Raw genomic sequence first — 20,771 nt, forward strand, 5'->3', positions numbered from 1 at the left:
GGACGATTGTTGGCAGCAGTGTTTTTTTAGCCCGCTTCTGCATTTCAGACGATGCACACCATCGAGGACTCGATCGAGAAGGTGGTCCGACTCAGCTCTGAATACGACGACCGATTGCAAGCCGCCAAACTGGACGGGACGCACGTGACCCAGTCGCCTTGGGAATTGAATCCGAAGCCGACGAAATTCCCGACTAGAAAGATGCCAGAGGTATGCGAGCCAGGATTGGGGTTTCGTGCCCTGCGACCGGTTTGAGCCGGTCGTGTTTACGTTATTGTTTAGGTTTCTCCTAATGAGTTATGTCAGAAATGTCAAAATGAAAATGGTCGACTGACTTCCAATGTCATTGTACTATGATACGATTAAAGCACACAACTGTACAGCATTTGTTTGTAATACAGCATCTTTTATCGAAATTCCATGATTTGTTTCGTCCTATCATTTATAACTATAGCCCGACCAGTTATTTTCATCTCCATCAGCTGTTAGAGGTAAAAAAATATTGGCAATTTTCATGACGTCGCAGAATGCTAGTATAGAGTCATAACTTTAATCTGCGAATACTAGACTGGGAATACTGATATATTTCTTATAGCTTACATGTGTCCAGATGCAGCCTTTCTTGTATTTTATGTCCAGAGATGTTCCAATAAACGCTGTGATGTAATGCGCCTTGAGCTGGATGCCATATCTGAAGAATTTTCACGCTATTATGATTGTTAATGACACAAGTCACTCGCCGCCAAGTGCTTGGTCCATGCTTGGCTAGCGTGAGAAAGGGAGGGCTTTGGATTTTTCCAAATTCCTACGCAGTGGCAGAGTTACTGCTTCCTGATGAAATTACACGCGAAATTTGTGTCGCGCTGTGCCAATTATTCCTAGGCTCCACCGATTCATGAGTGATACTGGCTACCAATAAGGGGTCTTTGTGAACCCCAAACTAACACTGCATCTTAGTAAATAGTTAAATAATTTACTAGCAAGATATTATAAGATAGGACATTAGGCTCGGCATCGGTAAGATGGGATTTGTTCGATTACAGAAGACTTTAAAATTCAACTTCGCCTTTTTTAGCCGCAGCAGATGGTCATGACTCAGGACGGCGTGCGGTGCATACTCAACCATCCACAGTACGCCAGCACCGGCATGATGACCCCGGAAATGATGGCACACACGCAAAAGAGCATCGCCATGGGAATGATGCCATACACAATGACGGTAGGTCGATGTGATGTGACATGGCTTGACCGCGGCCACGCCATTTGAAAATATCATTTTCTCGCCGTGTCTCCAGCTTCCTGACATGGACACGGACCTGGGGCAGAAGAAGAAAAAAGCCAGGCGCCCATCGAAAGAAGTCGGGCCGGACGGGAAACCGGTGAAACGGAAGAAGAAGAAGGACAAAAACGTGATGCAGGCACCGTTTCAAATAGGTACGGTTGCTGCGCTTGTGAATATATTAGTATGTATTTTGTATTAGTACTGGTATCTAGTATTAATATCTACTATGAAGCATGGCTGGACTGTGGAGTTTGTTCTCTTTTCCACCAACTCAGACACAGACACGAGTTTATGAGACTCATTTATGGTTGTTGGTAGACCTGAGCCTCGGCAGCAAGTTGAACGCTTGTAGCGAGTTTATCATTAGAAATCCGTTTCCACTAATAAATCTTGATAAGGCAAGTCGGAATTTCATCGTAACCAGAAGGTTACCCGCAAGCATTGGGAAATTAGGGTTGCCCGACAAATGAGCATGCGACACAATGTCAAACGACAGTTCAGCATGGAACACATCAGCATGCGTCACTTCAGCATGTGACTGTATAACCCAAAAGCTTACCCTAACCCGAAACATAGCCCTGAAATTAACTGTTATATATATCCTAACCTAAAGCCTAACCTTAACCCAACCATAAATCCAACCCTAACCTACCTATTTAACCCACATACTCATGTGTCGCATGCCAAATTGTCGCATGCCGAATTGTTGAATGCTTATATGTCCACAGACCAGGAATTAGATATGATAGGCTCCGAAAACTTTGTGCTCACAATATGAATTGAGTTGGTGACTGTCCATTAGAGCTGTTCAAAATGTTTTGTTTTTTTTCTAATTGAAGTAGAAAATTTTTGATTATAAAAATATGGTATTCACAATAGGATATCTATTATTTAATTATTGGGTTGCAATTGAACCTAGTTGGTCTTATTTTGGTTAGTTAGTGGCGGTTTTATCAAGGCAGCTAGTTGTAGTTCTAGTAGAATATGTCTACAAGTCTGTTTGGATTAGAATGCTGACAGCATTGTTTGAGTACTGATCTTGCCTTACGCCTACAGAAAGTGATAGCTTTGAGAAGGGTTGGACTGTACCTTGTTCTGTATCTATCGCAGGTGGAAAGCCTGGAGTGATGACCCCGGCCGTGCCATTCCCGGGTGGCATCGTCACGAGCGTTCCGCCGGGGCATATCAGCCCCGGACAACCTGTTGTGGGCGGCGTCAATAAAGCAGTCGCGCAGTGGAAGCCCACCCAGGTAAGATATATCTCGGTCGCGGCGCTGAAAGAAACTAATCTTGTATCGTTACAGTTAACTTTGCTGAGGCTGAGCGAGCCGCCTATCAGGAGGTCGCATCACATTTGTGTTCCGGAGGGAACAGGGGTCACGAACTGCAAAAATCTGCAGATGGGTCTACTGGCCGAGAGCACGTACTCGAATATCCCCGATTTTTACGAGCTTATACTGGATTTGAAAAAGGTAGGTTCTGATTTTTCAAAAGTTTTTTTTCAAAAAAAGCATCGACCCGTTTCCCGGCCCCCAGGAGCAATCCCACAAACGTGAGAATTACGGGATGTTTCAAACTGAAATTAGGTCGCTCGCTCTCAGCCAATTTCCACGGATTTGCTGCGATTAATCGCTTGTGCTACTCGGGCAGATGCAGCGTTGTAAAATTGCATGCAGTGATTCACGAGGCTTGTCAAGACGATTAGTCGAAAATGCTGACTTTGATAGTCATTTTTCAAACGGTTAGCTGATGAAAGTAGTGTATTGCGACTAAGGTTGGGCACAAAAGTACTCGAATCCGAATCGAGAGATGCCAGTAAGAGATAGAATATCAACGAGAACTGTGGTTTGGACGCATTCTTCCCTCAACGGAAGACGTGAAATCTAAGTCGGTGATAAGTAACGGAGCCGCCAAAATAGGTATCACAAAGCGACTCATGACATATCCATGAAGTAGTGATTAATCTGCAACACTATCACGGAGTGCAATGGAAGAGGTACTGTTGAGGAAATATCTGATTAACTGGGACCCCTTTCTTTGTGGACGCAGTAAGGGTGCAAATATTGACTTTCCAAATCATCCATACTGTTATGACATCGAATTCGAATCGCTCAGATATTCAAATTCACCAAGTCCTAATTGCGAGAGATTTAAGACTCGCGCAATGTGCAAGCATGCCAACTATTGCAGAAGGGTGTCATCTTGAAATGAGATAGTTTGAACTGTGAATTCTTCCTCTGAAAACTATGTTCTATTCGGCTCCAAGCAGAGACAGCCGGGCGATCGTTACTGACATAGAACTGTCTCTAATTTCAGAGATTGCAACCGCCGCAGCCGTCGTCGTCTGTTAAAGTATTCGATGTTGCCGGCGGCAGCCTCGCCACAATTAGGACAACGGCAGAAACGGCGCCCGTGCCACCCTCTCCGTCCACCAGTCGTCCGGACCAGACCAAAAGATATGGGCCTTTGGGGTTGAGTCCTGACGGCAACGTTGCGCAGGCTACGAGCGTACACTCCGGGGTTCAGTCCCAGGTGAAGGTGCCCGAGTCGATGCCGACGCCGCCACATCAAGGCATCGATGACCGGGACGACCTGGTCAAGCCTCGGAGGTGAGAGAGTTTGTGTCGGATGACGGCGGGACAGTTTAAGTTATGATATCCGCCGCATTGATATTTTGTCCCAAGAGACTTGCATTAGCTTATCCATTCAGTAATCCAAAGATATGCGACGACGTGATTAAGGGAAGTTTCCCAGAAGTTTTGACGATGTAAAAAATTAGATATAATTAAAAATCACTGGGAGTGTAGGGCTTTTTCTGGGAATGATATGAAGAATAACCAATTCATGGTATGTTCTGGTGTAATTGTAGTATGGTTTTCGAATCCCGAGATTATCGATACATGATGTCTCAAAGTATCATATCGAAAGCCGGTTTTGTGTTGAAAGCATCATATACATATATGTGCATGTTGTTTGTTGTGATATTCAAATATTTTAGTTAGTTAGTAACTGCTATTGTTGCGTAAATAGTAGCGTCAACACATCACAAGCTTTTGCACGTTTCAAGTATAGAATTTCAGATTTACCCCCGTAATTCAGGGTCGCGGATGACACCGCTATATCGCCGTCCTCTCCGGAAATGGACAACGAAGACGACTGGGACCATCGCGCCTTGGCCACGCTGAGAGCGGACAACTTTTCGTTGATGATGGACGCGGCCGAGATCAAGTCGGAGAAAGTTCGCGATTGCCCGTCGCCCACCATTCCGCTCATGCAACATCCAAAAATAAGTGAGGGGCTGCGTGATAGAATATGATGCCGGTATCGATAGTGTCGATAGACCTGTTTCCGTAAGGTTAAGAGTCGGTAATTTGTAACTTGTGAAATCACAGTGTTTCAATAATGACAGTTTACCAAGAATAAACAATGACGCTGATTCTATTCACAGGCGTTCCTTACGTCAGAAGATATCTGGACGATAAAGACTCTGTTTCCGTGACGGTGGAATTCGACAACGCCAATCTCAAGGTGCCGGTCTTGATCGCTTCCGTTCGCTTTGTTTGCTTTTGCTATCGTTTTTTTACTTATCCCCGTTCAGAGCATCGAAAAGAGTCTGACTCTGCTGTCGAGAATCTTGGAGGCGCCGATATTCAGCTTCAACGTCGTGGAAGTCTTGAAGCCGGGAAAGGAACTCAAGGTTGGTGTCATCGTACATAAATTGTTACACAAATCTGAAAAGGTGGCGAGTATTTCACATTGCTTTACTGTAATACAAATGCATCATGTTGATATCGCTATATACTAGTAAAGTATGATCACACCGGTTAGTTATATGGTAGTGTCATTTGACTAACAGGTCTTGGTAATTAGCTAATGTTTCGCTGTTGTCCTTGCAATATAACAGCAGTAGTTATATTTGTGTACCGCGGAGACACGTGATGGATTATACCGTTAAAAGAAAGATATTAGTATATTATTATGGTTGTATGCAATTCCTTGCTTTTACAATAGGAGTCTCTCAATCGATCGGTAAAGGAAGAGCAAACGGCTATTGCTGCGCCGCCGACAAGCCAGTCCAGTCAGGTGGGCGAAATGACAAATATTCTTGAAAGCCTTGGTTCTTCGCGTTGTGGTCATTCTATAGACCGTTTCTTCTGATATCGAGTCGAAAGCACTGCCTGCCAAAGCGGCCCAACATTATTTGTATTGTAAAATGTGTAGTTTGACGAAGAAGCTTTCCCATTCGACGCCGTATGAAAATTTGTTTGACTTGTCGTTGTAGTTGACGAGCGCACAACAGGACGGCGGACCGGGTCAAGTGATGCAAGAGCAAAAGCGCTGCTGTCTCTTCTGTAAGACGTTGGTGAAAAAGAACGGCGTGCGAATGCCTAAGTTTGACGTGAGTGTGTGAGCGATTGGTCGGGCGAATTCGGAATTCAGCTTCCTTTTGTTCTTTTGCAGGGGTCGGCGTACGAGGAGGACGAGATATTCTGCAACAAGGACTGCTTCATCAAATACGAATTTCAAGAGAAGAAGGTTTGCGAAATTGCAGGGCGCATTTTAGCAGCTAACGCGCAACAACAAATGACACCACGAATAGGCGTGTTTTCAAAAATATATTCTAGTACCGTGACACAAGGGTCACTTCGGGCGGTTGTTATGACAATTTCAATCATGAAACATCTCTCAATACTACTTACTGTCTGAATTACCTTACAAAATCAAAAGTGTGAAAGGAAGTGTTTTGTTAGTCTGAAAACATGACCACTTGGAGTGGTAGTGCGAGTAGGCAAAATCTACTTGTGTACACCAAAAAAGCAGTACCTCATTTTGGTCGTGGTACGTTCCACAGCTGCAACACCAATGTGTCCGACTCCGGAATTACTACCTATGTATTGGGGTTATATCTATGCTATGTCTCGCCATGTAATCTCCTTGAGCGGTGTCTGATGAAGCCTAGGAATAGCCCGTGTTACCAGTCGATAAATACGGAATCATAATGGAGAATATCGGCCTGGTGTAAAATGGCCATGTAATTGAAAACACCATGAATATCAAAACAGCAACAATGACCACCTTTGGTTTTAACCGAACTGCGGGCAATTCCACATCGTAATTGTGGTGTACGTCATCGTTTCCAGGTTACCTCGACGACGACAAAAAAGAAGTTTAAGGCGTCGCACATCTACCAACGCCACACGCAAAAGATCAGCATGCAGTCGCTGCTGGACCAGTGTCCGGACGAGGACGGCCTGCCGTCGAAAAACACGAGGTCCAGCGTCGAAAGCATTTACTTCCCGTCCGGCGTGCTCGACGTGACAAAAGCCATGCCGCCTGCAGGAAGGGGCCGGGGCAGGAGGAGAGGTTGGTGTTGCGTTGCGTAGCATCACAGTCTGTAATTTCCGATGTAGTAGCATTCATTTGTCATGTTAGAGAGACAATTTAAACTTCAACTCATGAAGGCGATGCTGACTAATTACAAAACTAGTTTCCGCTCTTCAAAATCGAAAGTGTGGGCTTGACCACCTTTCAATTTACCAGTGTTAAGATTACTGCTGGTGCAGCTTATTTGATGTGAGATTTTCCCAGTTTGAATTATGATAATTTGATGATTGCAAATTGCACACGACTCCAAACACCCGCAAAAGTAATTCAAATCTAGTTGAATTGGAAAATTTCGAATGTAATAATTATGGAGTCAAAAATCTAGAAAGTAATTGCAATCAATTGAAAATTTCGTTATGTTATATCATTGTGGTTATTTTGTTATCGACATTAAAATCATGTAAATACTAAATAGTCCAACTCTGATTGATATCACGAATGCCAATGACAATGCGATTGACGTTTTGCTTCGTTTTCAAAGTAGACGACACCAAAGTCATTTCCAAGCGCTGGAAAGGCATCAAGTGGAAGAAATGGTCTCCCAACGTCGCCATCGTAAAGCCTTCGGCGAAACCGGCGGTGGACATGGAACCGTTATTCCAGAAATACGGATCTGCATTGAAGGTGCGTGTTGCTGTCCGACATTGCCCTCGATATGCGGATCAATGCCGTTTTGATTTCAGCCGCCCGCCACAGCTGTCGACAGACGCACCTGCGTGTTTTGCGGTGTGCGTGGAGATGGCAACACCGATTCTGTAGCCAGGCTACTCAACGTCGACGTAGACCGTTGGGTTCATCTCAACTGCGCTTTGTGGTCTGCGGAAGTGTACGAGACGCAGGTATGTGCGCTGTACAAAAATGGTCATAGTAGTCATCGTTAGTAGAGCAGTTGTGGAAGTAACATCCTAAAATTAAAAACTGAAAACTGAATTATAAGTAGACATACTCTAAAATCATAACTACTTGGGGACGGAGTGCAAGCAGGTAAATCACTCTTGAATACTTCGAAAAACTAGAATTATATTACTGACCACCTCAGGCAGCGTGCAGTGCCTTCGTTTGACGACGCTTTTGCTTGACATTAAGGGCGGCGCGCTTATCAACGTCGACTTGGCTTGGAGGAGGAGCGAGTCTGTTTTGTGTTGTCTGTGTCAGAAGAAAGGGGCGACGATACACTGTCACAGGCCGCGATGCGTGAACACGTACCATTGTCAATGTGCAATCGATGTCAAGTGCGTTTTCTTCAAGGTAAGGCGGTCCGCGGTGTTGGTTTTATGGTTTAGTGGCTTTTGAGTATCTTAGCGATCGAGACTAGAGCCAGACCTTTATGTGGGGCTGATATTGTCTCTGAGAATTATTGGTATCGGTCTGTCTGACTGCAACTGTCGCTATCCAGAGGGTCTTCAGCAGGGAAAGGGTACTCGAATACAACTCGAGCATCAATAGTATATGTATGACCAATATATACTTAAGGGTTATTCCGGATCCTGGGGATTCACTGATTAGATTGTTAGGTTACCTGAAAAACGCTTGTCATCAAATTTGGCTCAATTCCAACCAGTACACGCCGACGCAGAGTCAATTTTTGAATTTATACGAAACAATAAAAAATAAAAATCTTCAAATTTTACTGTCAACCCGATAAAATTGTTTAGCTGTCTACAGAAATGATGCAAAACAAATTTCACGCAATTCCAAACTTTAGCGGCGAAGTTCTTTGATTTTTTCATTCATAATTCTGGGATTTTCTACCGTCTTTGTTATTTTCGCAAACGCAAAACCGTCAGATGCAATAACTTCGCTTCAACGGGTTTTGCATCATAATTGCGTCAAATTGGTTTCACATCATTTTTGTAGACATCTAAATAATTTCATGGGGTTGACGGTAAATTTTGAAAATCTTTTTGGTATTTTTATAGTAAATTCGAAAATTTTAATTGGCTCTGCGTCGGCGTATACTGGTTGGGATTGAGCCAAATTCGGTATGCAATCAGGAGTTATTATATCTTTAAAAAAATATTCCTACGTGGCCACATGTTGACGTCATTGAAACAGAAATTCTGTTGCAGCAAGTTTCCGTCGAATTTTCTTGAATTTAAGCGCGCGCCAATCGGTTATTACGCGTTCCACCATTCTCGCTGCATTATCTAGGACAAGACCGTGCTCTGCCCCACGCACGCACCTAAACCCGGGGTCGGTCTCGCGTCGGCGGGACCCGGCGTACACCAGTCTGGAGACACCTTGAGATCTCTGGCCGTATTCCGGAAAGTTTACGTGCAACGGCCCGAAACAAAGCAGATCGCCAGCATTATGCAGCAGGGGGAGCTGACCCAAGGTCGGTGTCATATTTCAATTGTGCAGTTTATTTCTACGACTCTTGTTAAAACGAGCCTGCTGTACCATGGAACAACACGACACGTTCAAATTTTACAGCACTTGGGAGGGAAGTTCATAAAATTTGCTTATCTGAGAGAAGGCTAGTCGCCAGATGAATCGCAGCACATGTCTGATTCATTTGCGGCTTTATGTTTCCAGGCGAGAAAAATTACGTACTTCGAGTCGGCGCGTTGATATTCGAAAACGTCGGCCAGCTGGCCACCCAGCAAATGGCCAATTGCCACTCGAGCACCGCCATCTATCCACTCGGATATCGAGCGACCAGAATGTTCTGGAGCCGAACGGTAATAATTTTGATGACGTGCTACATGCCAACCTTGGTTTGATATCAAACGGTGCGGTTCGGATGAATTTAAACACTTTATTCGCAGAATATGCGGAGGCGATGTCGGTACCAATGCTCGATCACTGAAGTCAATGGAAAGCCGTCGTTCAAAATGATGTTCAAGGCCGCCTTGCCGGGGAAGAACAAGCCCGACAAGATTGTGACGCACGCGGACACTGACACCAAGATGGAAATTGACAATGTGAACGGTATGGTGCAATGTTGAAACTCGATGTGACTCGTTTTATAATGTTATACTCGATTGGAGATCAGGTCGAATTAATTTTTTCCCATTGCTATACTGTCAAAGGAATTTGAAGGCTCGAGCAAACCAGGTATTTGCCTGTGTACAGACAAAGCGGTCTTTTGATCGGTATTGATCTATGCTATACTAAGCTCTTATCTTTGCACTCATATTTAGCGTTGGCATTCAATTTCTCGATTTTACAGTCTCTGAGCAATCCCTATTGCCATAGTTCGAAGGAAAATTTCGTGGAAATATCACTAGGCAATAACAGTCGTGTGGTATTGTGGGTCTGTCTGCGGGAACTACGCAAAATGGTATTGCCGGATATGGTGACCGACGGTACACAATTTTGGACAGTACATTCGATATCGCAGCTCCCTGCAGTGCTATTAGACATCCGTGTATCAGTAACTTGAGCTTGAGAAATTAGGCAGTCGTTGCTCGATATCGGGACATCGTTCGGATTTTTTGTTTGAAACATGGTCTGTAGTTGTGCGGAATTATCGTGGTGAACAGCATAACTGCCTCTGGCTATATGTGCCTGTTGGTGTGTAAGTATCTCTTTCAGGACGGACGAATTTTTCCATTTTCAGACCTGTGGATGGAAATCTTGGGTCCGCTGGAGAAACTCAGGTCTCAGCACAGCGTTTTGAAGCTATTCCCAGCTCATATCACCGGGGAGAAACTGTTCGGACTCACGATACCGGTGGTTTCGAGAGTGCTGGAATCGGTAATGGAAAACTCTGCGATCATTTTCGACAGGGCGGCAAAACTCTTCTGTTCTTACAGCTTCCTAACATCGAACTTTGCTCCGATTATAAATTTCGTTACGGACGCACCCCGCTACTGGAGGTACCCCTCGCTATCAATCCTACCGGTTGTGCGCGGTCCGAGCCGCATATCAAGCAACATCGCAAGAAGTAATGTTTTTGTTGTTGAAGTTTTCTTTTCATATTGTTCCTATAAGCGGAAGTGGTCAGTAATAAAGTACCTTTACTTTTTCGGAGTGCTCAAGTAGGTTTTGCCAACTTGAACTACTTACTCAAGTGCTTAGGATTTTATGCTACTTGTACTTCAGTGTTTTATATTTTTTCAGTCCAATGGAAGCCTAGAATTCTTTCTTCTACTTTTACCTGAGTAGCAAAGATGACTAATTTGAACACCTCTATAGTTTCTTTTACCTTGTTGACTAGTGTTAAGTGTATGATCATTTCTCGCAAATTTTTCATGCATTGACAAAGCTTGGTTCGGACAACGTGTACTCATCCTTTGTTTCTCGTTCAGGCCCCATACTCTCATCAGCAACTTGATCAGCGAGTATTACGAGTCGTCCGGCATCGGCGACGCGTCTTCGCTGTACGGAAAACAGTTTGTGCATTCCAAGTCGTCGCAGTATCGGAAGATGAAAAACGATTGGAGGTCTAATGTGTATCTCGCACGGTCACGCATTCAAGTAAGTTTGAGCGTTTGCAAGGGTTCAAACAGATCAAGCTTCTGGGAATTACGGCTGTGCGTATCGGTTCGAGTACCGTGCATAAATCCGATTGAGTATCAATCGTGAGTTGATTAGTTACAGCCGGTTTTACGAGTGACAAAATTATATGTCATTTTTACAACAAAAATTGTCGTTTCAATACTTCATTTCTGCTGTTGAAGGCTCAACAAATTGTTCGGCCGTACCTCAACATCCCAATACAAATACACGTTGCACAAGACTGCAAATACTCATGGAACGACATTGTTCTCAATTAGTGATTGACAATCACAATGGTCCCCAAGTGATAGGAAATAGTGATGGTGTGGAACTATTTTGAATGTGTCCAGAGGTGGTCAAAGTAGTCACCGTCGCTACTCAAGTAGAAGTAGAAGTAACGCCGGAATTTCTACTCAAGAAGAAGTAGGAGTGGTGGTTCACAAGTGAGTAAGTATTCTACGCCTATTTTTGCCCACAAAACTGAAAACTGTGAAGTAGAAGTAAAAGTAGTCTAAAATCATGACCACTTAAAAAGTAGTGTGAGTAGGCAAAATCTACTTCAAGTACTTCAAAAAGTAGAAGTGCTTCGTTACTGACCACCTCTGTGTGTAACTAGTATCAATGTTTTTGCAGCTACAAAAAAAGATGCATATTTGTACTTTTGAAGTCATTGTAACTGTGATGTCGTCTTAAGATGTAGTGCTCGTATACTCAACTTGAGACGAAATACTAATTCAGAATCGAACCCAGCTACGCAATTTTGCTCAGCCCCACTGGAGATACGATGAGGTTTTTCTTATTGTTTTCGTGCACCTTTTCAGGGTCTTGGGCTGTATTCTGCGCGCGACATCGAACCCGGAACGATGGTTATCGAGTATATCGGCGACATCATCAGAACGGAAGTGTCGGAGAAAAGAGAGAAAATGTACGAAGAGTCAAATCGGGGAGTGTACATGTTCCGTCTTGACTCTGACCACATCGTCGACGCCACTGTCACGGGAGGCCCGGCGAGGTAAGCTTTCCTCTAAATCGTTCCAATAGTCGAAGGAAAAAAAAGACTCTGCGCTTTCGTATCATCGTATCAATTTTCCGTATGATATTGACGCCACCGTTTCTTTCAAGATACATCAATCATTCGTGCAAGCCAAACTGTGTGGCCGAGGTCGTTAATTTCGAGAAGGAGAAAAAGATTATGATAGTTTCAAATCGTCACATTCTCAAGGGCGAAGAGGTGTGTGTTTAGACACTGAGTATGCTGTTGTTGCAGCTATTTGACGTCAAAATGCTAGCTGCTATTTGCTCATATATCTAATTCACGCTGTCTGACCACCTTACCTACCTTACTTCTATTTTTTGGTGTTGTGTGGTACTGAAATGGAAATCTATGTTGTGAAGTGTGACGTAACAAATTGGTTTTCATTAGAATCTCTGTTTTTATGCTTGTCATCGTGCCTTCAGCTCTCGATAAGGGGCACACAGAAGGTCTTCGAGTAGCCTACTGCAATGAATGAAGTCTTGAAATCAATATGCATATGATGCTGGTATTGGTAACATAACTATTACTATAAATGACAATTACGTGTGATAAAACCGTGCCTTGGATTCGAATGAGGAAATGTATCTCACTAGTTGCTTAGATCGTCAGATTCGCATCTATTTTAATCATGAAGTTATTATTCTGCACCGGTATTTGTTGTGATATGTAATTGATTTGCCGCACTATGATGTTTCCACCGTTATGTTAATGAACATTATTTCGCAGCTCTCGTACGACTACAAGTTTGACTTCGAGGACGAAGGCCGGAAGATTCCTTGTCTGTGCGGCGCTTCCAACTGCAAAAAATGGATGAACTGATGCTTGACAGCAGTCGTCATTATATTGTTACTTAGTCGCTGGTTTGATATGACATCTTGCAATAACTGCCATACTATCGTGAAGTGCCTCCTGCATTGTTTCCAAAGTATGAAGCAGGACCTTCTTCAATGCATTTGTTTCCTTACAATACCGTAGGACACGGGCCTAAATCTAGATGAGAAACTCGTTGAAAACTGTACATACGGCCATGATCATTTCCAATGCTTTTGCAATTTTGTCGACTTCCCATTTCTACCATTCTACCAATGAATTTTCGTCATATTTCAGCTTCATTACGGTTTTGGTACTCTGTTATCCTTGCCTCATGAAATAGGTAGGAATCATTATGAATAATATCTTGGTGGTGATCCATGTACTTGTTTCTTGACAATATCTGTGGATATTCTCAGTCGATAATGTGTTTGTATTTGTATTATTTTCAGTATGAGATGCATGATTAAAAGAAGACTTGGAGTTTTTAATATGCGTTTTCTGAGTTTATAGTAACATTTAATGGGATTCAAGATCAATCCCGTCAGCCTATGAAGGATGGGCTGCGTGGTTGTTGAAATGCTATTTTTCATGTGACATCGAATGCTATCGAGGTTAGAAATAGTGGGTTACTATTGTCACTTTGATGGCTTCTACACAGCAAAGTGTGGTACCATAACAGCGCTCAAGCAGCCATACTATTTGTGAAAGTAAACCTGCACTATCTAATGAACTGAAGAAAGGTCAGGTAGGCAAACGATGTTGCCAGTGTGCTCAAAGCCGCCTCTATAACAGTGCCCAATAATTTTCGGCAATGCATGGTAGTTTGTTATCGAGGGGGCTGCGAAGCTGATGTAATACGGACGTCCGCATAGTCCATTCACGCCAGTAAGTCGAGATGGAGTTTAGATTGATGGACCGTACTTATATATGAGCATTACATCGCCGTCTATATCCTGAGCGAACGAAAACAATGGAGTCGCTGGTTATAATTGTGACATCGTATTGAATAATCAAAAGTCACCTACACTCGTACATGAAATAATTAAGGATTCAGAGCCCGCCACCCGGGGAAAATGATGAATCTGGCTTCGATCCTGTTTTAGAATAACTTAGAATAACTAGTATCTCTGTCTGAATCCAAAATATTCATCATGCATATTTGATTCAGTGGTGGCTTTTGGGGTGGCCGAGGTGGGCAGTCGCCCGGGCCCCCCTGTTGGAAGCCCCCCTTCTTTGGTCAATCATCAAGTCTTGATGTCCTTGCAGCCATGCAATACATATGACCTGATCCAGCGCCTGGTTCAAACCTTGACGTGGTGTGCTGGCTCATGTCAGCTGATAGCATTCCAGGTGTGGGCTATTCAGCCTGCAGCAGTTGTATCGCTATTCTATTATTTCACGATAAATGCCATACATCTTCAACTGGTTCACTTCTTTTATAATTTGTCAATGTATCATAAAAAAAGGCTCACGAGCTATTCAGCATCCCTGCCTGCTTCAAATTGTAACATTATAGAATGTGAAATGTTTACATTCTATAAGTAAAATACACATCACTACCCCCGTTCCATATGTGGCACTAATATTAAGTTGTTAACAACAGATGCGAAAGAGGGGTCTGGGAGGCGGAGCCCACCAGAAGCTGCGATTACATACTTATAGGGGGGCCCCGGAAGTCTCGCCCAGGGCCCTCCCAATCGTAGGGCCACCACTGGTTTGATCAGACCAGTTGAGCCTTCCCAGAGTCCTACGCCGTTAAATTTCTTTTGTAAATATTTTTATACGTTAATTTGATTCAGCTACGTTAATTGCTATACTACGATCCCGATATGTCACAGCAGTGACCTGATCACTGACCACAAATCTATTCAAGCGTATCGTGCAATGTTTACGGTGTGGAGATCCTCGTGTGCTTTCCCACCGCAGTTCGGTAGCTTAGCAGGGACTCTTGATATATATCTCTTGTATGATTGCGATATCGCATAATCATCTGCAGCGATGGCGGAATTGATACAAACTATTGAGGAAGGTGAAGACGTATTCATAGATGAAGAACAGAGCGATGAAAGTGAGGATGAAAACGCGAAAAGTAAACAACGAATAAAACAGTTGAAACAACAGAAAAAGGGTTTCAACAAAGATTTCGTCTTTGATGCCGATGACGTAGACACTTCCTTAACTATGAAAGCTATTATGGATTCAATACACTTCAAAAAACACGTAGCCAGGACGTCTTTGGATGAGAAAATTGCGGAAGTACGGAAATCCAGGATGATTAAGAATGCTCATTTTAACGTAAGCAAAACGAAAGATGAAAACAAAGATGTGATCGAAGAAGAAGCAGATGCCACTGACAGCGAATCCGAATTAATTGTGCCCAAGCAAGATAAAATCCGAATTAAAAAGAAGAAAGGGGCCAAAGATGACGATCTTGAGGAAGAAATTCGGCAAAACATTAAAGAAAAAAAAGTGAAATTAACAATCGAAGGCGACATCAGCGATGAAGAATTTTTCGCTTCGACGCCTCACTGGAATCCCGAGATGAATTTTGCAGAAATGAATATGTCGCGTCCCCTTCTAAAAGGAATAAGTGCCGTAAATTACATCACCCCGACGCCTATTCAACAAGCCACCATTCCTGTCGCGCTTTTAGGTAAAGACATATGCGCTTGCGCCGCTACCGGTACGGGGAAAACTGCCGCATTTATGCTTCCGGTTTTAGAGAGATTGCTCTTCAAACCTCGCTTAGCACCAGTCACAAGAGTTCTGTGTTTGGTTCCTACTCGAGAATTGGCAATACAGGTGCATTCTCTCACGCGACAACTTGCTCAATTCACCGACGTTCAAACATGTCTCGCAGCCGGAGGCCTTGATTTAAAATCGCAGGAGGCCGCCCTACGACAAGGTCCGGATGTGTTAATCGCAACTCCCGGACGATTAATAGACCACCTGCATAACACTCCCTCTTTTCAGTTGGATTCTGTCGAAATTTTGATTTTGGACGAAGCAGATCGTATGCTGGACGAATTTTTCGCCGAACAAATGACTGAAATTATCAAATTATGCTCGGCCAATCGACAAACGATGTTGTTTTCTGCCACAATGACGGAGCAAGTCAATGAGCTGGCAGCTGTCGCTTTAAAAAAGCCTGTAAAATTGTTTGTCAATAGTAATACGGAAGTCGCCCCATATTTAAGACAAGAGTTTATTAGGATCCGACCGAACAAAGAAGGAGATCGGGAAGCCATCGTCGCTGCGTTGTGTTCAAGAACTTTCGTAACCAGTGTTCTGATGTTCACCCAAACGAAAAAACAAGCCCATAGAATGCACATCGTTTTGGGTTTGTTAGGTCTTAAAGTAGCCGAATTGCACGGCGATTTAAATCAGGCCCAAAGGTTGGACGGGCTGGAAAAATTTCGAAGTGCGGAAGTTGATATTCTAGTGTGTACGGATTTAGCAGCCCGTGGTTTGGATATTAGCAATGTAAAGACGGTTATCAATTTCACGATGCCAAACACCATCAAGCATTATGTGCACAGAGTTGGAAGAACTGCCCGCGCTGGCAAGACCGGGAGATCGGTGTCTCTAGTCGGCGAATCGGAGAGAAAAATGTTGAAAGAAATTGTGAAATTAGCAAAAAATCCGGTGCGTAGCAGATTGGTGCCTCCTGCGGTTATTGAACGGTACAAAACTAAATTGGAAGAGCTTGATCCGGAAGTAGGATCAGTCCTGCGAATGGAAATTGAAGAGAAAGAATTGATGAAATCGGAAGCGCAACTATCGAAAGGACAGAGAATACTTCAGAAGAACCCGTCAGACCCGCCTCCGGAAAAGAGAAACTGGTTTCAGACAACGATCGAACGTGAAACCGTACGCGCAGAACGCATGCTCGGAGTGCATTCGGAAGCGAAACCCGGCAAAAAGAGATCGAAACAAAAGCAGAATTTCATCGCCCCTCCCAAAAACGCTCAAGAGCGAGCGGCGAAAGAGCTGGAGAAGGTGCAAGCGTTCCAGATGCGTGAAAAGAAACGAAAAAGAAAGCCAAAACGAATGCGAGCCTGTTACGAAAATCCGGGGCCTGTGAAACCGACAAAGCAGACGAAGAAAGCATCGTCTTTCGACGCGGAACTCACCAACACCTCGTCGAGAGCAGTGAAAAAGTTCAGGGCCAACCCTAGTTATGAAGAGCGCAAGAAATTCGGTATTGCTAAGAAGCAGCGTAAAGGATCAAAATTTGGGGGCCAGAGGGCCAAATAGCTTTGTCATTTCTCTTGGTGGTGTCGATTTTGTGAATAAAGTTATTGGATGATCCTCGTGACGTGAATGATTTGTCTTTACGCAATTCGGATCTATTAAACATAGTTGACGATTCCAACCGTGATGAGTATATCAGTTATATTTTTGCAGTATTTGTTGGTGGATCAGCAGAGTCTGATTAGACGATAAGTCTAGTCACTTGTGGTTTTCAACCAGTGAAGATTTCCACGAGCAAAGTGGAGGTGCCAGGTGCGTTGCTAATAGTTAATAATGAAGGCGACTGTATTATCATTCAATAAATTTCAAAACGTTCTCTTGAAACCATACAACCAGTCGAAGTGAGAGAGAGAGAGAGAGTTCTTTTATTCGTCAACCATGAAATATAGTAAAGGCAATGTCCACAAACATTCACGTCCAATAGTATACATTTTTTAAATTTTTTCCTCACTATAATTTGCACGGTATAGACTGGGAGACCCGATATGACCGGAGTCACCCAAGCATATTGGCAGTATTAATTATAATATGGATCAATTTTTTCTCTCAGTCAAGTAGCACCGCAAAGAGTAACGAAATAAACAAAAGTAAATAAAAGACAGCAACACTAGTGAAGGACGGTTACCATAGTTAACAGTGTGATCAGAAAATAACAATTTGACCCATGTACACAGTGGTAATATAATTGTAGCATATTAAATGAACCAAAACAACAAACAACATTACTGTGGTCATGAGATATGTTCTTCTTAGTACTTGGATAATATAAATTTGCAATAGCGAGCTTTAAATGTATGATAAGGAAGAGTACGGTACAAAGTTGGTACATTGTTCCAAAATTTCACACCTATATAAGATAGGGAATTTCTTGACTTCGCGCCCGTTCTGTCCATCTCGTGACCGAGGATCCAGTCCAGTGTCGATAGCACCCTCCTGTGCCGTAACTCCTACACCCCGACCTCTGTATTGGTGCATAGAATTATATTATAGAGAATTTTTTAACATTTTCTTCAAAGCTAGGCAATTTTACGTCGCATTCGTCATCGACTGGGTGTTTTTTAAAGGCGTGTAAGAACAGGGCCGTGGAGGCGGAGGAGTCCAGATAAACCTCCGACACTTCGAAACGTGCTACTGCCGATATTAGAACCGTAGTGTCTCACGCCAATGGCTACGTCAGCTACCCCACCAGTAAACGTAGCAACCGCCTATATACAACACACATAACACATGCAGTAGTTATACCAACTTGTCAGGTGTTATAACGGACCGCTGGTCCTCTTTAACGCAGGGATGGATATTGTGTGACCTCAACATACGTCGAGCTATTTGAACCAATTTCACGTCACATAAAACCAACCTACACTCTCAGCGAAAAGAGTGTGCACTGTGCATATATGCATGGTTCACACCCAAAAGGTGGTACACGAACACAGAACGTAACTCAGAATTATACCCCGGTTATAAATCCTACGTGCTTGCAGACGTCTCTAAGGCAAGCACCATTTCGATTAAAATGTTGTGTTTGATTTATACCCAGGGTTGCCATACCGTCCTTATTTCTAAGATTTGTCCTTATTTTGAAGAGCCACGTCTTAGAAAACTCAACTGTCCTTGTTTTCGACCTGCGTCCTTATTTTGTCTTATTTTCGACAACTACAGAACTTCGATCATTTTCCTCTGGTATCTGTGTTGCAATATCTGCAATTGTGACATTGACCTGGAGGCCATATGAAAAAGACCGCTATTTCAACTTATATTGATACCCCAAAACACAAGAAGTGTGTCAGCTGCTGCTGAGGATACCTGGGGCATTCCATGCTGACAAAAACCAGCAATCATTCCTCACCAACGATTGCACATCGCAATATTCCCCGATTATAACCTCGCAAGGAGTTTGCTTCAGCCAGGACCAAGACTACAAGAGAGAGAGAGAGAGATATGATATTCTTTCTCGCCTGCACCATCGAGATGCTTTGGCGACGGAGTTGCGATACGGCCCCATGAGGTCATCTAGTCTGCGCCCCCGTTTTTTTTTCTCCTCCATGCTATCCGTGATTGCTGAGCGCCTAGCAGGATAGCTGCGGATACCATTTTTCGAGTCTTTGGTATGACCCAGCCGGGGATCGAACCCACGACCTACCGCTCGAGAAGCCGGACGCATAACCATTACACTATCTCTGGAGTTCTTGCTCCATATATCCTCAAAAATGATTTTGTCTGAACTTGGTGTACAGCCTTTTCCCATATTTGTTGACGCCTCCAATCACAGCGAGGTGAAGAAGTTTCGTTTATCGCCCTATGGGGGCCCAAGACCATCGTATTGCTTTTTTTGGGGGGTAACGAAGTGCTGTTTCGGTCCTGAGTAAAGGTAAACCTAGACGTGAGCGGCCGTGAGATCAATGAAGCACTTTCTGAGAACAAGGAGTTGCTGGATCAGATTGTTTCTGGCGAAAATATGGAAAATGATATATGCCACGCCTCGTATAAATACACAGTATGTACGAAAATGATTTTAAATGCCAATCTAATTTTTCGACTGTCCTTATTTTTGGGTCCATGTCGATGGCAACCCTGTTTATACCGGTGTGGTGTAAGTCTGGGGCAGGTTATCGTTTCGTATCCCACGGGTGTATATTCCCACCTGCGAGTGATACAAAGAGTGTGAATAGGCGCTTCATTCGCTAATGGCGCAGAGCCGCAAGCTCGGTTTCGTCCCTAAAATTAGGATTACCTCACAGTTTCCTTTTACTTCATGCCAACGTATGAATCACGCATCATAGACTAAACCCGCGATCCGGCATGTCATCTGTGGAAACCGCGGCAATTCTGATATAATAACAAAGCAACTTTGAAACTTCCACGACTTCGATCAGGTTACACGCCTACACGGTGACTATTTGTTGTTGACTCAAATACTCTATCAATGGTATTATCATGAGCATATGAAACTGGAAGCCTTAGTTTATCCAACTTCTGTGTGCTTATAGGGTTACCGTATTTTGGAATCGGGAAAGGAGGACACTTTTTCAATATGATTTCACGAAAGTATCGGTGAATATAATTTAGGTGGCGGATTGCGTGGTTCCGTTCACACCGCATTGCTGCCCGTGCCCATATATGAAATATTTCATCACAGTATGGCCCATCATAACGTTTGAAACTGTTGTTTCGCAATCTAGCATTCACTTATCATATCGTAATCTAACAGTCCGTGGCGTGTCCTAATCTGGAAAAGTGGACTCTGGAGAGGTGGTCAGTAACGAAGTACTTCTACTTTCTCGAAGTACTCAAGTAGTTTCCCGCTACTTGGGCACTTACTCAAGTAAATCTAATTTCTCGCTACTTCTACTTCGTCATATTTTGTGATAGTTACTTACCTTTTCGCTATTTTCAGTTTGTCAAGTAGAAGTAGTTTGATCCTTCAATCAGAAAAATAGCCTGATGAATTCCTGGGTTGATTTCGCGTATTATCAACATTAAATTTTCATAAAAGTTGAGTAAATCCCAGAATTTTCGTTGCGCTCCTCGCACAGCAGATGGAGAAACCAATATGATTTC

General features: G+C 43.4%; 2 protein-coding genes across 7 annotated transcripts in view; both read left to right on the forward strand.

The window, feature by feature from the left end:
* The window catches only part of LOC145433982 (histone-lysine N-methyltransferase 2C-like), a 60,358-nt gene extending 46,911 nt beyond the window's left edge, over window positions 1–13,447 (forward strand). For 4 of the 6 annotated variants that reach the window (XM_080311245.1, XM_080311250.1, XM_080311247.1 and 1 more), the window contains 25 exons: window positions 49–210; window positions 1,076–1,219; window positions 1,296–1,434; window positions 2,393–2,532; window positions 2,587–2,754; window positions 3,599–3,891; window positions 4,382–4,572; window positions 4,731–4,810; window positions 4,881–4,979; window positions 5,294–5,365; window positions 5,565–5,681; window positions 5,744–5,818; window positions 6,424–6,646; window positions 7,149–7,291; window positions 7,351–7,506; window positions 7,754–7,915; window positions 8,819–9,002; window positions 9,203–9,348; window positions 9,436–9,598; window positions 10,230–10,366; window positions 10,426–10,556; window positions 10,921–11,089; window positions 11,932–12,122; window positions 12,233–12,341; window positions 12,873–13,447. In XM_080311245.1, the coding sequence (XP_080167371.1) occupies window positions 49–210; window positions 1,076–1,219; window positions 1,296–1,434; window positions 2,393–2,532; window positions 2,587–2,754; window positions 3,599–3,891; window positions 4,382–4,572; window positions 4,731–4,810; window positions 4,881–4,979; window positions 5,294–5,365; window positions 5,565–5,681; window positions 5,744–5,818; window positions 6,424–6,646; window positions 7,149–7,291; window positions 7,351–7,506; window positions 7,754–7,915; window positions 8,819–9,002; window positions 9,203–9,348; window positions 9,436–9,598; window positions 10,230–10,366; window positions 10,426–10,556; window positions 10,921–11,089; window positions 11,932–12,122; window positions 12,233–12,341; window positions 12,873–12,965 (3,687 nt within the window). In that variant the 3' untranslated portion in view covers window positions 12,966–13,447. The remainder of the gene's footprint in view (window positions 1–48; window positions 211–1,075; window positions 1,220–1,295; window positions 1,435–2,392; window positions 2,533–2,586; window positions 2,755–3,598; window positions 3,892–4,381; window positions 4,573–4,730; window positions 4,811–4,880; window positions 4,980–5,293; window positions 5,366–5,564; window positions 5,682–5,743; window positions 5,819–6,423; window positions 6,647–7,148; window positions 7,292–7,350; window positions 7,507–7,753; window positions 7,916–8,818; window positions 9,003–9,202; window positions 9,349–9,435; window positions 9,599–10,229; window positions 10,367–10,425; window positions 10,557–10,920; window positions 11,090–11,931; window positions 12,123–12,232; window positions 12,342–12,872) is intronic. The other 2 variants (XM_080311246.1, XM_080311249.1) reach the window with 2 other exon arrangements.
* Window positions 13,448–14,833: 1,386 nt separating this feature from the next.
* LOC145433992 (putative ATP-dependent RNA helicase DDX27) lies at window positions 14,834–17,270 on the forward strand. The gene has a single exon (XM_080311266.1). It carries the CDS (start codon window positions 14,958–14,960, stop codon window positions 17,214–17,216), a length of 2,259 nt encoding a protein of 752 aa, XP_080167392.1. The 5' UTR covers window positions 14,834–14,957; the 3' UTR covers window positions 17,217–17,270.
* The last annotated feature ends 3,501 nt before the right edge of the window (window positions 17,271–20,771 follow it).

Source organism: Botryllus schlosseri, chromosome 2 (assembly GCF_051294905.1).
Source record: "Botryllus schlosseri isolate E-star chromosome 2, Bs_hap1, whole genome shotgun sequence".
NCBI classification, from domain to species: Eukaryota; Metazoa; Chordata; class Ascidiacea; order Stolidobranchia; family Styelidae; genus Botryllus; species Botryllus schlosseri.